Source organism: Delphinapterus leucas, chromosome 14, assembly GCF_059928025.1.
Source record: "Delphinapterus leucas isolate spDelLeu-1000000601 "Yukka" chromosome 14, BTC_Dleu_Yukka2, whole genome shotgun sequence".
NCBI classification, from domain to species: Eukaryota; Metazoa; Chordata; class Mammalia; order Artiodactyla; family Monodontidae; genus Delphinapterus; species Delphinapterus leucas.
The window spans coordinates 8,183,724-8,201,020 of record NC_143142.1 but is presented as its reverse complement, the minus strand read 5'-3'; the positions used below and the strand labels follow the sequence as shown (position 1 = coordinate 8,201,020).

General features: G+C 47.2%; 2 protein-coding genes across 9 annotated transcripts in view; both read right to left on the bottom strand.

Annotated features, from left to right (window-relative positions):
- The window catches only part of CAMKK2 (calcium/calmodulin dependent protein kinase kinase 2), a 65,212-nt gene extending 56,835 nt beyond the window's left edge, over positions 1 to 8,377 (bottom strand). Inside the window, exon 1 of one of the 5 annotated variants that reach the window (XM_089894469.1) lies at positions 5,165 to 8,377. The gene's annotated coding sequence lies outside the window, so the exon portion shown is untranslated. The remainder of the gene's footprint in view (positions 1 to 5,164) is intronic. The other 4 variants (XM_089894468.1, XM_089894470.1, XM_089894471.1 and 1 more) reach the window with 4 other exon arrangements.
- A 7,041-nt stretch (positions 8,378 to 15,418) lies between these two features.
- ANAPC5 (anaphase promoting complex subunit 5) overlaps positions 15,419 to 17,297 on the bottom strand; it is a 38,438-nt gene continuing 36,559 nt past the window's right edge. For 3 of the 4 annotated variants that reach the window (XM_022597975.3, XM_089894465.1, XM_089894466.1), the window contains 2 exons: positions 16,148 to 16,310; positions 15,419 to 15,750 (listed from right to left, as the gene is read on the bottom strand). In XM_022597975.3, coding sequence (XP_022453683.1) covers positions 15,539 to 15,750; positions 16,148 to 16,310 — 375 coding nt within the window. In that variant the 3' untranslated portion in view covers positions 15,419 to 15,538. Of the gene's footprint in view, positions 15,751 to 16,147; positions 16,311 to 17,297 lie in introns of those variants that run through there. The other variant, XM_022597976.2, reaches the window with a different exon arrangement.

Below are 17,297 nucleotides of genomic sequence, written 5' to 3'. Positions count from 1 at the left end.
TATAATATCAGTGGTCACCTGTTCCAACAATTTCATTTCACCAATAAGAAAATGAAGGGTCAGAAAGGTTTACTAATTTTTTTTTTTTTTTTTTTTTGCAGTATGCGGGCTTCTCACTGTTGTGGCCTCTCCCATTGCGGAGCACAGGCTCCAGACGCGCAGGCTTAGTGGCCATGGCTCACGGGCCCACGGGCCCACGGGCCCAGCCGCTCCGCGGCACGTGGGATCCTCCTGGACTGGGGCACGAGCCCGCGTCCCCTGTATCGGCAGGCGGACTCTCAACCACTGCGCCACCAGGGAAGCCCTGGTTTACTAATTTGTCCAAAGTTATGCAGTGGTTCCAAGTAGAGCTAAAACTGGTCTGAGTTTTTCAGAAAGGGGCTAAAAATTACAGGTACAGCCTTGCAATGTCCACATGTTGTATCCAGAATGAAGTCCAGGCTGAGTCAAAATCTCTAACAAAGGGGAATATCTAGCCCATTCCTCTGGCTCCAACCTGTGTGAGAGGGGAGAGTGTGAAGGCTCAGTGTCCTACAGCATTCAGGAAAGACGTGCATGGGCACAGAGACATCGATTTGACTTAACTTGTGAGAGCCGTGCCTTTGCCTTTTTGTTTACTGCTGGACTCCAGGACCTAGAACTTTCTAGAACACTGCCGGCACTCAGTAAATATTGGCTAGAGGTCATTGTTTATTTCATTCATCCCAAGGCCACTCAGAAGGTCAGATGCTTTCTTTAGCTGGCCTAGACTCTATGTTCCTTTAGTCTGATAACAGCAGCCTGATTTATGTCTGGAACCCATCCTTCTGTGTGAAAGGTGACTCCATGGAGCTGTCCATGCCATCAACTTCAGGGGTTCCACTATGACTCAAGTCTGGTTAACTGGGCATTGATTGCTCTGGTCAAGTGATTGTTTCAAGAGTAGATGTGTGGGGCTTCCCTGGTGGCGCAGTGGTTAAGAATCTGCCTGCCAGTGCAGGGGACACGGGTTTGAGCCCTGGCCTGGGAAGATCCTACATGCTGCGGAGCAACTAAGCCTGTGCACCACAACTACTGAGTCTACATTTTAGAGCCTGCGAGCCACAGGCAACTACTGAGCCCGTGTACCACAACTACTGAAGCCCACACGCCTAGAGCCAGTGCTCTGCAATAAGAGAAGCCACCGCAATGAGAAGCTTGCGCATGGCAACGAAGAGTAACCCTCCCTCGCCACAACCAGAGAAAAGCCCGCATGCAGCAACAAAGACCCAACGCAGCCAAAAATAAACAAATTTATTAAAAAAAAAAAAAAGAGTAGATGTATGACCCAAGTCAGTCTACTAAGTTTTATTCTAGGATTTTGTGGAAGTATTAAGAATGTCTCTTTCTGTGGCACACAGAGCAATGAAGATGTACTTCTAGAGTTACCAGGAGCTTGGGAGAACCCTGCCTTAGAATGAAGTTGACAGAGAGAGAAGAGAGCCAACAGATAGAAAAGAACTAAAACTGGAGACACTGCATGGGCACCTGGATCCAGTCATGCCTGAAGCCCACCTACCCCAGGAGTTTTTAAACTACATGAGCCAATAAATTCCCATTTTTGCTTAAGTTAGTTTGCAGTTGGTTTTCTGTCATTTACAATCAAAGGTCCTAATGGACAGATGACACAGAGCTGACTGACAGAAAAGCTTTTCCACTAAGCTCCCTGCCAGATGATAAGTTGCCTACACCTTGAGGCTCCCAACCAGGCCAAACTGTCAGGCAGCTGCAACTCCCCTGACAGCCTTCACCTTGATGGTTTGGCAGAAACAAGAACTTCCAAACTCATTTTTAATTTCTTTCTTTTTTTTTAATTTTAAAGGAAAAAAAATCAAAAACAGGGAAGGAAAGGGCTTAAGAATAGGATGAAATGAAGGGAAGAAACTGACTAGTACTTTTAACACAAGAATCACATCACTACAGTGGCAGCCATAGTAGTTGTAGATACAGTAACAGTGATGACTAGTCTTCTTTATTGCTGGCCAAGTGCCAGGCGCTATTCTAAGCACCTTGCATGTATCACCTCATTTAACCATCACAATAAACTTATGAGTTAGTTACTATTATCATGATCTCACCAATAAGGAAACTGAGGCACAGAGAGTCTGAGTGACTTGCCCCAAATCACACAGCAGTTTGGGAGGGCACAGGTGTGAAATCAAAGGCTCCTAGAAAGGTGGGCACATCGTGATCAGGGGTACAGCCCTTCTCCTTAGCTGGTGACCTTGAGGATAACAATACCTACCTCACCTACCACACAGGCCCCTGCACACAGCAAATGCTCCCTAAACAGAAGCTGTTGCCAAGAAAGCACTTCAACGGCTATCAAATTCAAGCCCCTCAATTGGCTTTAATTTATATTAAAATAAAATTTTTGTTTCTAATCACAACCTGCCAACTTAACTCTTTTCGTCTTCCCTTCTAATTCTTATCCATATGCACCACTTTCTACAAAATTAAAAGCAAAGTGTGCATATAATTTCGCATCCTTGCTTATTTGTGTCACAAGAATTTTGCACACACTCTCACAGCTTTCATAATCAACGCACTAGGGCTCCAGAAGGAGTGGCTGAGACCCAGGGAGGTGAGATGACCTCTCCCAGGCAGCCTAGCAGGTTCTAGGCTAGGCCAGGGCATGACCCCTGACCCCTGCAGTGTCCCCTTCGGCCCTGGATGCTGGCGGAGCAAGAAGCTCCACTGCCTTAAGAGTTCCTAGGCAGCTACTGTTGGGTCAATCATGAAGTATCACGGAGAAGCGGCCCGCATCACACACCCGGTACCTAAAGCCAGGTGTGCACAGGAGGCCCCTGCCTTGAAGAGCCAGTAAGTGTGAATGGGTGAGTGTGGGTGTGGGTGTTGGGGGTATTTAGAAAAGGGAGGTGGGGACCATCATACTTCCTTCCTCTTCTCCTACTGAATCCATCCCAGTCTTTCACTGAACCTAAGGAAGAGGCTGGGAAACAACTGAAATTTCAATTTTTAATGAAAAGAAAAAGACTTTGACTCCAACATTCTGTAGCTTGACAAATCAGAGAGGGAGGGGGCTGGCTGGGAATCCACAGGCATCCGGGCCTCGCCCACTCACAGCCCTTCTCCTCCTTCTTCCCTGCTGTTTGGAGGTGATGCTAAATCTAGCTGTTCCCTCCCCAGCCTCCAGCACAAAGCAACCCCGGGAAGGGCCAAAGAGGGGCTGGGAGCTGGCTCTCGGGGTCCAACCCTGTCCTAGACACCTGTACCCAGAGGGCAGGAGAACTGTCTGGGAAGAATCTAAATAAAATCTCTTTCTGCCAGAGGCCTTAACGGCAAAATCCCAAAGTAGCTTTAGAAACCCATAAGGGAGGTGTCCTTTCCTCCACGCCCTGCCCACCACCCAAACCACTGGTTCCCCATTTAAACTTCTCCAGCAGAGGCTTATCTCAGCCACCTCCCACAATGTCCCTTCCCCACCCACTCCCACTCACTTCCTACCTCATGCCCAAGCAGAGGGGCAAGACCTTGGCCTCTCCCCCCATTTCCTTGGGGGGCCATCAGTCGCTCCTCTCCAGGTTGGAATTAGCATTTTTATCTCTGCAACCGCCATCTCTCAACTATTTACAGAAGCCAACGGGATAAAAAGGGACAATATAAAAATAGTTGCTCAGCAGCTTTCAGGATGGGGTGAGGGTAAGGGCACAACAGACTCTTCCAATTTTCCTTCTCTCCTTTTCAAAAGGGAAAAATGCTAGAATTGTTCATCTTTTCCAAAGCGATCCCCAACAGTTCCAGACCCCTCACCCAAGAGCTCCTAAAGGACAAGGACCAAGTCCCAGTGTTCCTCGGTTCCCAGGGCAGGGCTTGTCACCAGCCCCTCCCAAAAGTGTGGGTTCAATGAAAGATCATCAGGATTCCAGAGCCAGCGGCCTGCTCTGTCCCGTTTCCATCACCTCCTGGTTCTCCTTCCAGCCATCCAAAACCATGAGCCAGTCAAAAACAAAACAAAACTTTGGGTTTTTTCTCTACCCTTAAAATGGTTCATAACTGAGGGGGGAAATTCAGCAGCAACACTACGCACATGACTGAAACGGAAAACACTGACAGCTAAAATAGTTCCTTCACCATTTTGGGCACTAGCATGCCCCAGCAGGGAATGCCAGAGCCAGAGGTCTTCCCTATGAAGTCTAACAGCACTCACCTCCTTTTAAATATGCCCCTCTTTTTGGTTTTATCGGGGAAGGGATCCGATCAGGGAAGAAAGAAAAAATAATCATTCAAAATCTTATTTTCCTGAGAGCACAAGCATTTGGAAATTATTTCCACACCATAACCTCCTGGAGAATGTGGATTCCACTCCATGAGAAAATGGGCATCGTTTGGCATCATAAGGAGGCCGAGGGAGACATGAGAGCTCAGGATTAGAAGGTATGTCAGGAAACTATACAGATCTCAGGGGACTTGGGCCTTGATTTTCTCAGCTGTAAAATGAAGCTGCAGCAACCTACCTAAAGGGCAGCTGTAGAGTCAATCTTCTATAAAAGTGCCCAGCACGTGGGCTTCCCTGGTGGCACAGTGGTTGAGAGTCCGCCTGCTGATGCAGGGGACACGGGTTCGTGCCCCGGTCCGGGAAGATCCCACATGCCGCGGAGCGGCTGGGCCCGTGAGCCATGGCCGCTGAGCCTGCGCGTCCGGAGCCTGTGCTCCGCAGCGGGAGAGGCCACAGCAGTGAGAGGCCCGCGTACCGCAAAAAAAAAAAAAAAAAAGTGCCCAGCACACAACATGGCTCATAGACAATGCTCTCTTTAAAAAGACCATGTTCTCCCTTCCTCTCTGCCCTCCACTTTTCCCAGCCATCAAATGGGAGCGGTTGAGGGGCTGGAATTTTCTAGACTTCCTCCTAGTTCAGTTTTCACGCTGCTCCATTTCCACATCCTTGGAGGGCATTCCTGGCAAAGCTATCAGGAGACTGAGTTGACTCCATGCCTGGCCACAGGGTTCAAGCACCAACTGTCTGGTGAGGCCTTCTCTACTTTATGGATTTACTTACCTGGAAAAAGGTCTCACAAAATATATACCAATAAAATCACATGGGACCTACATTTAACAAATCATGACAGAAAAGAATGAAACTGAATGAAATCCAGGCTCTCCCTGAAAATCACACTTGTAATACCTGTGAGGCGATCTGGGAGGCAATGGGCTAAGACGGAAGCTAGGATTCTCGTGGAGGAGCAGGTGGGAGCGGCGTTAAGGGAGTCTCGAAAACCTTGTTCCAGGAAGCTCGTCCTCCAATTGATTTTGGAACCTTCCTTCCATCACCCTCTCCCTGCAAATTCAGTGACAACACAGTGTTTTGTGCCCAAAGGTTTATTAGTTGGGGGCTGTGGAGACAAAGGAATGGTCAAAGTGGCCTTAAGAAGCTCTTATGGCAGAAACAACCCAAATGTCCATCAAAAGATGAATGGATAAGCAAAATGTGGTATATCCATACATGGGAATATTATTCGGTCATAGAAAGGAAGCACTGATATATTCTACAACATGGGTGAACCTTGAAAATATTATGCTCAATGAAAGCCAGACACAAAAGGTCACATATTGCTAACAGGTCAGTAAAGTTGTAACAAGCACAGCCTGAAAGAAGAAAAGTCACTTGCAAAAGGGAAATGCAATTTCCTCAATCTTCCAGGAAAGAAGGCACAGAAGTGAGGCTGAAGGCCACTGCAGCACCATGGAGCCAGTGAACCCCACATCTGGGCTCTCTAACCCAGTCCAAAGAGGAGGAGCTACTGGGAAAGCAAAACATCTGCAAAAAATAGCAAAACAAGGCCCTCTGACCAGAAGGAAAATCTGAAATAGCATTTGCCCGAAATCCCCGGGATCAGGAAAGGAAATGGGAACCATATGCTTCCCACAACCACCAGAAGAAGGCATGTTGCGGAGGTCACAAGTGATCCTGAACGAGCTATTTAGCTTCTCCAAGCCCTTCCATAAAATGGGCTCATGATGGGGTAAGGGTGATTCTGCGGCCCACTTTAAAATCTGAGCCCAAAAGCCTTGAAAACGGGCTTGCCCTGGCCCTCCCGCCCATCCCTTCCTCCTGAGAGAGGTGCTTCCCCACCCACCAGCCCATCTTGGATGCAGTTCTCAAGGAGGGCATTCCGGGTCACTCCAGAAAGTTCCCTCTGCTAGGTCATCCCGTCCTAGTCCCTTCCCCTCCTACTCCCATCCAATCTCCACTTTTCAGCCCATCCTTCAAAATTCAGTACAAACGATACCTCCTTCAGGAAGCCTCCTGGATTCACACCTGCCACAAAGGATTTCTCCAGAACCCCCACTGCCCTTTGCTTCCTCACTCCCACAGCGCTTATTCCTCCTGGTATTTCTCAACAGGAGCACTGCTGGCATTCAGGGCAGGGCAATTCTTCACGCCTGCTGTGAATCTGGCCTGCTTGCAGGATATGTGGCATCCCCAGCTCCTGCCTAGCAAAAGTCAGGAGTGCTCAGCATCATTTTGACAATCGAAATTCGCCCCACACTTCTCCAAATGCTCACCAGGAAGGTGGAACCTCCCCCGATGAGAACTACTGCATAGTTATTAGTGAATATATTTGTCTACCAGCCCACTAACAACCTGGAAACAAACACAAGCCCACGTTGATCAGCCACACCACCATGGCTCCTTAGGTTGTTTTAGCAGACATTTGTGGGCTCCCCAGGAACCTGAGGGCAGCCTTGCAAAGGCCTCTGCTCTAAAACAGGTGGTAAAGTGCAAAGGCTTTAAGACCTGACATGCCTGGGTTGGCTGTGTGATCCTGGACAAGTAATTTAACCTCTCTGAGTCCTTCTATAAAATGGGCTAACTCCTAGCAATACGGCAGGATTGTTTTTAGCCTCAATTTCCTCATTTCTCCAATGGAGATAAAAATCTCTGCGTCACAGGACTTTGGTAGGCAGTAAATGGGATAATGCCTGCAACACATAGCACAATATCTAACACAGTTAGAACTCAATAAATGTTAGTTATGAACATTATTATTATTATCCAAGTTAGGGGCCCATCAAATGATGGCTATTACTTTTTATTACAAAAACACATTGTGTGCTTTCCCTACAAATGGCTGCTTTCTATACAGGAAGAGTTTCAGACCAGCAATCTGAAAAGAAGTTACAGGACCCACCATGAAGCTGCATTTTGCATAGCATGCACACTGTTTATTCTTAAAGTGTATGCTTTTGTGAGGTGGTTTGTGTGGGGGGGAGGGCTATCTCCCCCAAAGGCCTACCCTTGTTGCTGCCCCTGCCTCCCCCTAGGAACAAGGGAGTCTTTCCGGACAGAGCTATCTTACTCTCTCTCCTGGGGGCAGAGCCAGGGGAGGGGGAGTGGTAAATGACAGCAAAGCTCTAAGGCACAAGAAGTTTCTGTCTCCAGGACTGTGGGACTTCCAGACTGAGGAAGGTAAAAGTTGCCTCACCCCAGGCCAGCGTGCCCCTCTTACTGATGGCACTGAGATCCCCGCCCCCCAAGCACCATCCCTCTGCCCCAACCTTCGCGGGGAGATAGGAGGGGCTTCGGTGCAATCTCTTCAGCGCCAAGTGAGAGAAGCAGGGCCGCAGGCAGAGCTGTGAAAACACCCCGCTTCCCAAACTGGTCAGTGCAGGGGGTGGGGAAGCCAAGAAAAGCTCAAGGCTGGAACGTGTGGCACCCCAGGCACCAAGACCCAACGCTGAGCGGGGCCGGGCCCAGCATCCCCACGAGCCCAAGAGTCAGGCGGACGGTGCCGGTGAAGGCAGCTCTCCGCGTTCACAGTAGGCAGCGGCCCCGAGGTGAATTTAGGTCAAAAGGACCAAGCCTGTGAGGTTCCGGCTGAGAGAAGGGGGCGGGGGCAGAGGGCCGACTGAGGCGAGGCTAAGGGACCCCGGTCCCACAGCTGCTGGTCTAGGGTCCTGCCGCCAGGTGTCCAACCCACCACGGCCCAGGTGTGCCTCCAAGACAAGAGGGGAGCGGGGACGGGGGTGCGCAAAGTCCGTTTGCCCTCTCCTCGCCTGCGCGCCCTAGCTTTCCCCACCTGTCAAACGCGAGGGGGTGGGCCTAGGCCGCCTCCAAGATCCTTGACTGCCCCGGCCCCCGGTAACAATGGTTCCAAACTCCGGGACCGACCCTGCCACCCCGGGCCGGGCGCGGCCCAGTCGAGGGGGCCACCCCCAGGACTCCGGTGCCCCGAGGACGCGGGGGAAGGGGCGCCGGGGGCCGCGTCCCCACGTGGCAGGGCGTGGGGCGGCGCACGTGGGGTCCCCTAGGTGTTGGGAACCTGGAGCCGGCCTCAGGGCTTTGTCTGCAATCCTGGCCGTGGTTCCGCACCCTGAGAGGGCGAGGGCTCCGGGGCTGCAGCGGCTGCGTCCCCCGCCCGCGGCCCAGCTCCCGCCAGCTCACCTGGGCTCCACGCCGCCGCCGCCGCCGCCTCCCGCGCTCTGCGCCCCCGGCTCAGTTCTGCTGGGCTCGGCACGGCCGCGCGCTCCTCTCCGCGGCCCCGGCGGGCGCGCGGGGGGCGGGGGCGGGAGGAACCGCGGGGTCCGGGCTCGGGCGCGACGCTGCCGCGGGCTGCGCAAAGATTGGCTGCTGCCGCTGGGAACCTCGGCACGGAGCCGCCCGCGCCCGCCGCGCGCCCCCGAGGGCTCGGCCCCGTGCCGGGGAGGGGAGGGAGGCGGGAGCGGCGGAGACGAAAGTAGCGGCGCGGCAGAGGGAAGGGAGAAGAAAGGGGAGGAGGCTGAGCGGGGGGAAGTGAGGCCGGAACGGGAGCGGGGTCGGAAGAGGTAGCGGACCCGCGAGGAGGACAGAGACCTTGCTGGGGCGCAGGAGCGCGGGAGGCTGCGCTGTAACTTTGCCCCCGCCCGCGGCGTCACCTGCCCCGGTTCTCCCCGCAGCGGCCGGGGCACCCTCGGGCAGGCCGGACGCGCCAGCTGCGCTCGCTTTGTTTAGTCAAATGCAGGGACTGCAGGGCGGCGTCTGAGCTGCGGGAAGTTCCCCAAGCCTGCGAGTCACCCGTAGCCCCGCCTCGAGGCCCGGCTCCCGTCTCCCGGCTGCTGCCCCTCCCAAGCCTGCGAGTCACCCGGGGCCCCGCCTCGAGGCTCAGCTCCTGTCTCCTGGCTGCTGCCCCTGCACCAGGCGCCTGGCGGTGGATGCGGCCTGGATTTTGGGTCACCACCCATTCGCGGAAACCCCCTTCCGCACCTGCCTCCCCAGAGACCGCTGTTCGGGGCTCGCCCTAAAGGCTGGGAACTGTGTTCCTTTCCCAGCGCCCCCTCCACCCGGATGTACCAAACTACAGGAAACCCGATGAAGTTCTGGCTTTCCTGAAGACTACTTAGATGCTTTTTGTGACATACATCATATTCTTCCCAAACATTCTACCCCTTTGCCGCCCTACTTTGCTGGAGCCCTTAGAGTGTGTTTAGTGTCCCAGCTGGGTAACAGCACTCGGAGGAGGGGCGAAAGAAGACCTCACAAGGGCTGCCTGACGCCGCAGTCCTTGGGTGGTTGCAAAGCTCAGTCCTGAGTCAAGGGCCAAATTAATTAAAGGTTCAAAGTCCCTTTCATGCTGCAGGGGCGCTCACAAGCAATTCAGAGTGTTCCGCTAAGATGACCGCCCCTTCTGATGTTTTTCAACATGGCAGCATGTGTTGGTAATAGTAAAAACCTGGGAACAACTGTCTTAAATGTTCATCAGGGGAATGGATCAATGAAACGTGTTATAGCCATTTGATGGGATATGACGCAATAGTTTAAGTGAATGCATCATATCTGTTTGTACAGACATGGGGAGAGCCCAAAACAAAATGCAGAGTAAAAGAGTAGGTTGCAGAATACAGTCTATACTGTTCACAGACCAAAGCTTCCATACAAGGGCTTTAAAAGTCAAAGGGGATGAGTGCAAATGACAGTCTGCCACAGAGACAAGGAAGGAAGAATAGAGATGGGGAGCATAAGGAATGTTGTAAAGTTTTATGCCTTTTACTGGTAAATGGATTTGAAGCAAATGGCACAAGGTTAATTAACAACAGTCAATTCTGACTAGCAGATGCAGAGTTCTGTATTTTTCTATATTTTTCTATTTTCTCCAAAAAATATATTTATTGTGGCTGATGGGGAGCATTTTGAACAGGTCTGACTCTGTGGCAGGGGTCGGCTAACTTTATCTGTAAAGGGCCAGATAGTAAAAGTTTTAGGCTTCGCCAGCCATACTGTCTCTGTTGCAACTACTCAACTCCGCCATTCTAGCAGAGCCACAGGCAAAAATAAGTGAACGGGCACGGCTGTGTTCCAGTAAATGTCTACAGACACCGAAAGCTGAACTTCGTGTAATTCTCACATGTCCCAAAATATTATCATCCTGATTTTTCTTCAACCACTTAAAAATGTATAAACCATTGCTAGCTAGTGGGCCACATAAAAATAGGTGGCATGCCAGACTCAGCCCCTGGGCAAAAGTCTGGCAACCCCTGCTTTAAAGAAACCAAAATAGATACTGATCATTTCCTGTTGCTTATTAAAATGCGCAATTCTATATGTTTACATTGTTACTAAATTGCCTGTTTTATTAGAACACTGTAGCTAACACAGGCGGACACTTAGATATATTGATACATACAGCTATGTAAAGGAGCCAGTTATGTGAGAAAGGTTAAGAAAGTGTCCATTCAAATCCAAACTCAAGCCCAAGACCCACTTCTGTCTGGAAGAATTTCCTGAAATGCTGTGACTAGGCCCTCCTTGACCTCTCCCCTCTCTGAGCTCCTACAGCAAGGACTCTTCCACTTATTTGATGCTCAGCCACCGTGTCTTCTTTAGTCTTTACTTTTCACTCCTGCATTGACTTGCCAATAGAGTTATTCATTCCCGGAATACAGATAGATACCACACTGAAACATTTGTTTACCTTCAACACTGCAGTAGAAAGCAGTGACTTTGGAGTCAGACCTAACTGAAATCCCAGCTTCGCTAGTTACCAGGTCTGTAAGCCTTGGGTGAGTGTCTTTGGGTTCATCAGCTGTCAAATGAGGATAAAAACCTAGCTCACAGGCTCGGCTTGAGGTTAAATACAATACTGTGTGTAGGGTCCATTGATGGATAAATGGATAAAGAAGATATATTTATACACAATGGAATACTAGTTGGCCATAAAAAGAATGAAATCTTGCATTTGCAACAATGTGGTTGGAAGGTATTATGAAGGTATTATGTTAAGTGAAATAAATCAGAGGGTGAAAGACAGAAACAATATGATTTCACTCACATATATCTAAAAAACAGAAAAACAAAACAAAACTCTTAGACACAGAGAACACACTGGTGGTTACCAGAGGGGAAGGGGACTGGCAGTGGAGGAAATGAGTAAAGGGGACCAAGTGTATGGTGATGAACGGTGACTAGACTTTTGGTGATGATTACCGTGGGATGCACACGGACGTCAAATCATAACGCTGTACACCCGAAACATATAATGTTACATAACAATTTTACCTCAAAAAAAAGATAATACTTCAGTGCTGGCACTTAAGCACTCAAAGGTGCTAACTATTAATATACTTTGCACAGAGCTAAAAACCCCATCAATTATGTGCCTTTCTTATTAAAGTGAATTGGAACAAAGCAGAGAAACCACAATTGCCTTTCACTGACATTCAGCCCCTCTTAAGATAGAAGTCGTCCCATTCAAGGGAACCGTTTTCTTCTTAGAGATATGAAAATAAAAATTGGCTTTGCTTTTTGAGTTTTTCTCCTCCAAGAACACCAGAAAAACCTATTCTAGGCAAACAGCTCTTGTTCTCTTGACAACACAGATTGCCAAGAAAATAAGTAAACAAAGCATCTGAATCTTATTTTTAAGAAAACTTGGATAGCATGGGGGGGGGTGGGGGAGGATGAAAAGCAAGACTTTCAAATTATCTCGCCCACTAGCACAGCATCATAAACTCCTGCCAAGACTTTGTCTTTTCCTTTCTGAACTGTTCTGTGTTCTACTCACGTTGTCCACTGGAATGTTCCACCTCCCAAATCTTGAACACCCGGATAGAGACAGCAGGATTAATCACACCAATGTGACTTATTTGTTGAATTCTTTCCCACTCAACAGGACAGTAGAAAATTGCTGGGATAAAAAAAGAGAAAGAGAGAAAGAAAGAAAGAAAAAGAAAGAAAGAAAAGGAAGAAAGAAAGAAAGAAAGAAAGAAAGGAAGGAAGGAAGGAAGGAAGGAAGGAAGGAAGAAAGAAAGGAAGGAAGGAAGGAAGAAAGAAAGAGAAAGGAAGAAAGAAAGAAAGAAGGAAGGAAGGAAGGAAAGAAAGAAAGAAAGAAAGGAGGAAAGAAATAAAGGAAGAAAGAAGGGAGGGAGGGAGGAAGGAAGGAAGGAAGGAAGGGAGAAAGAAAGAAGACCCTGAGAAGTTTCTTGTTTCTCCTCAACAGGCAGTGAGATTAATATGTTTGTTAGTCCCAAACATAAACAGCAGCATAAAAGACGTCAGCAGGAGCACAGATGAAGTTCTTCATTTGCCTTCGCTGTATTATGAGGAAGAAAAAAAATCAGTGTGACCACCCCAAAACGACAAAGTTTAAAACACTCTAAACAAGTAGAAGTGTTCAAGATACATAGGTGAACACAAAGGCAGCCTGGTGATGAGAGAAAGAATGTAGGTTGAGGAAGCTGTCACACCTGCACTGAATCCTGACTGGTCCTCCCTGCTGAGGGGGCTGGGTCAGGCCACGTCTCTGGGCCTAAGTTTCCTCAACTGTAAAATGGTATTTGGCTTACAAGCATTAGAAATGGTATTGATATGTGTGAAAGTACCTGGCACAGTGTCTGGCCTATCCTGGGCACTAGATAAATGACAACTGATTTTATCAATTATATTTTCAACAAACGAAAAGAATGTTCCCCCAAACAGTAAAGTACTTTTGAAAACTCTGGGAGCAGACAGCTCTAGGGTAATGCAGCAGCAAGGTTGGATTCCCAGCCCTGCAACCTACTAACAGTGTGAGCTTGGGTTGTGAGTGACTTAACCTCCTTATGCCTCAGTTTCTGTCTGTTAAATGGGATTATTACTATTGCCTACCTCTTAGGACTGTTATGAAGATTAAATGTGTTAATATTTAATGAAAATAACTTAACACTCTGTAAGTGTTAAGCTGTTTGTTCCCACCTGCCCCAGGACTGGAAACACTCAACACCAAACCTGCTGGGGAGAGTTTCCATCATGCGAAGCCACTGGCGTGGGTCATGACTCCACTCCTCTCTTCCCCTTTGAGGATCTATCCTCAGGCCTCTGGTATAGACCCAAATGCCCATTGGTTATTTACTTTTAGTTCCCTACTCACCAAACCCCTTCTCCATTTAACCAAATCATTGATTCTTATACCCCTACATTAAACCACCCATAATTACACTGTTCTGATTCTTCCTTCTCCCACCAAATGCTCCACCAGGGAAAAAGGTAATTAGCTGTAATCCAGACAGTTATGAGTTTTTGGGTCACTCTGATGTTTCCAACTTTCCATTTAACCCACTATTCCTTCCTGAAGAAGCCAGGCTCCAGCCAACAAATCTAAGTCACAGATGGCAGGGAGCCTCAGGCTCTTTATATTAGCTTTGGATGCAGGCCTGGCAGGGTGAATGTGCAGCAAGCTGAGAGCAGGGTCGGGCAGGAGACTTCACGGGCATGCCAACTGTGCAGTCAAACAGGGCTGTGTGTTTAGAAGGGCCCCGTACCTGGCTTAACACTCCACTTAATATAGGCCTCGGGACTTCCCTGGTGGCACAGTGGTTAAGAATCCGCCTGCCAATGCAGGGGACACGGGGTTGAGCCCTGGTCCGGGAAGATCCCACATGCTGGTGAGCAACTAAGCCCGTGCACAACTACTGAGCCTGCGCTCTACAGTCCGCGAGCCACAACTACTGAGCCAATGTGCCACAGCTACTGAAGCCCGCACGCCTAGAGCCTGTGCTCTGCCACAAAAGTCACAGCAATGAGAAGCCCGCGCACCGCAACGAAGAGTAGCCCCCGCTACTCCACTCGCCCGCGGCTAGAGGAAGCCCGCATGCAGCAACAAAGACCTGACACAGCCAAAAATAAATAAATTTAAAAAAAATTATATATATATATATATATATGCCTTGTAATTTTACTTTGCACTGGGCCCCACAAATTATGTGGCTGGTCCTGGTCAGGTGTAATGATGTCTAGTTTTTATGTCACCCCATCTCTTGAACTTTCTTACGCTGAGGCAGAGTAAGATCACTTCTTAGATTAGAAGGAGCTTAAGTACATTGACCAAAAATGACATCAGATTAGAGAATATATGGGAAGAATCGAAAGAAACTGATTAATAATGGTTACTTCCTGGGAGGAAGAATTACATCTTACTATCCAGCCTTCAACAATATTTAATTTTTACCATCTACATATATAACCTTTCAAATAAATGTAAGGAAAGATTTTTAAACATCAACATACTAATTAGTGTCTTTATCTCCACACTGAGTCTCTTATTTTCAGAGCAGCTGTCTTTGGCCAGAAAACGCACCCTAATGAGTGGGAGTTGTTTTACACTGTTTCGAAGAGCTCTGGGGATAAATTATTTCCCATCCGAAGGTTTAAATTTAACAGAGGAAGAGCCACTGATAGAAGCTGCAAAATTTGGTTGGTTCCTGGTTGCTGTTTTGGATTTGAAACACGGGGATTTTTCTGTGAACACTGAAGGGTAAGATAAATACACAAACAGAGCAATAACTGGCTTCTGCAGGGTTGAGATATGTAAATTAGTGTATATTTGAGCGATAGCATCCACACACCTCTGAGCTTCAGACCCTTTCTCAACTTATAATCACCTCATTCATGATGAATTCCTTATCATCATCCCTGATTTATTAAGTATAGAAAAAATATAGCCACGCAGAAGATATGAGAAAGCCAACACCCAGAAAGTGACTGAAACATGCTTCTTGTCATTGGTCCAAAAGCCATAAAAAGATCTTTCCCATCTTAATCTCCAGTCAGGGACTGACATGTGCTTGCAAGTACACACAGACCCAACCCAAGCACCAGTCCAGCAGAACAAAACAGGGGAGCTTCCAAAGGAAAATCCAAGCCTCCGAAAAACCTGCACCAACCCCCTCGAGAGATCTACCAATACCCGAAAGAGCTCCTGTCTGAGCATAGGTGCAAAATGAATTTACACACTGGTGGAGAGTGTGCACAATTGCTAATAAGATATTGGCAACTTTGCCCAGAGAGAACATAATCTTTAACACTTGCACTAAGTTATTAATAAACCAGCCACTTATTAACAAAATGTTGGTATCCTTTGCTATCAAAAGAAAGAAAAGGGAAAACAAAAAACAAATATGTATATTTTAGCAACAAAATAAGACAAACTAATCAGAATGCAGTTTATTGATAAGACAGATATCAAATACATCATTTATATGGAGGGAGGGAGTATGAACAAGTCCAAAATCATCTACTCTGCACAGTGGTCCAGTGGGGATGTTCTCACTAGAGAAGATTTATCAAGGGCACCCCATGAAAGGGCAGGTCCTGATGCAGCTGCCGGAAGAGCATCGCACACCGGTTCCTCTCCTGGGTCTTCCCCAGGGTGTGGTAGAGTCTGGCCTGGAAGTAAACGACGTCTCTGATCTGCTCTTTGCAGTCGACCTTTGCAAAATAGTTCTTGGCTTCACTGAGGTTCTCAATGGCGGCCTCAAGAACTGATGGAAAATTCGGAAAATACCACACATATTTAACTCAATGCTTCACATATCGTTTTCAAAGCTTAATATCTATTTTTATTGATTTAACATATACCAGAAACTTTTACATTCTACTCTTTGAGAAGAAACAAACAGACAAACAAAAAAACACCACTAAGTCTTTAGTACTGATTTCCAGCCTCACACCTAGTTCTGTAGGGTTAAAATAACAATTCACTTGCCCTCAACCTTCATGCAAGTATGCAAGTGAAAGCACTTTAAATGCTGCATGAAATTATAACATATATTTGTGAACACTCAAAACTTAAATACTGTCCCAAGTTTAATGTCTTTTCTTCTTCTTTACAAGTTTTCTGTAATAGTATTACCCAACAATCTTTGTATGGTTTCCTACCTGCTGCTTTCTTCAGTGGCTCATAGGAAGCTGCTGAAGCCACCTGGCACTTGGCCACCAAGAACATGGCACGGCCTTTGTCCAGGACAGCCCCGTCAGCCAAGATGGGCTCAATGGCCATATGGAGAAGACTTAAGGCCTGTTCTGGGATTCCAAGGATGAGCTGAAAAAGAAACATCATGGTGCTATACACACCCACACCCACACCCACTGCCGACTACAGGAAGGGCTTCATTTCTGGCTCTTCTCTTCTGAATGGCAATGTCTGGCTTACTTTCTCCCTGACATGTACTATCTTTAATGTTCACCACACTCTTAGAAAACATAATGTGTGACAATCGGTTTCAGGCTACAATAGATAAGGGAGGGAGTAGTTATTTACATTATAGAAAGGTTTCTGTCTTTACAAAAATCTTTTACATTGATGATTCAAAAAGGTTGAACTAGCTGTATAAGAATCACTAGGAGAAAAGGAACCACTTTAAAAAAATTCAAAAATATATAGTAAAATAAACAAGGGTACACTAGAAACATCCATTTAACAGAAAATAAACAGTAATGGAGGAACAAGAAAAGATGTAAGACATATAGAAAAATATAGCAAAATAGAAGTAAATCCTTTCAAATCCATAATTAAATTAAATGTAAATGGCTTAAACTCTTCAATTAAAAGGAAGAGATTGGCAGAACAGATTTTTGCAAACATGATACAACTATATGTTATCTATAAGAGACTCACTTTAGATTAAAAGACATAAATAGGCTGAAAGTAAAAGGATAGTAAAAAAAGATATTCCATGCAAACAGTAACCAAAAGAGAGCTGGACCGATTATACTAATATCAGACAAAATAGACTTTAAGTCAAAAACTGTAATAAGAGACAAAGAAGGACATTATATACTGATAAAGGGCCAATTCATCAAGAAGATACAACAATTATAAACATATATACACCAAACAACAGAACCCCAAAATATATGAAGCAAAAACTGACAGAACTGAAGGGAGAAATAGTTCAACAATAATAGTTTCAGAGTTCAATACTCTACTTTCAATAGTGGATAGAAACTTAACAGAAGATCAGCAAGGAAATAGAAGACTTGAGCAAGACTATAAACCAACTAGCCCAACAACAGCAGAACACATATT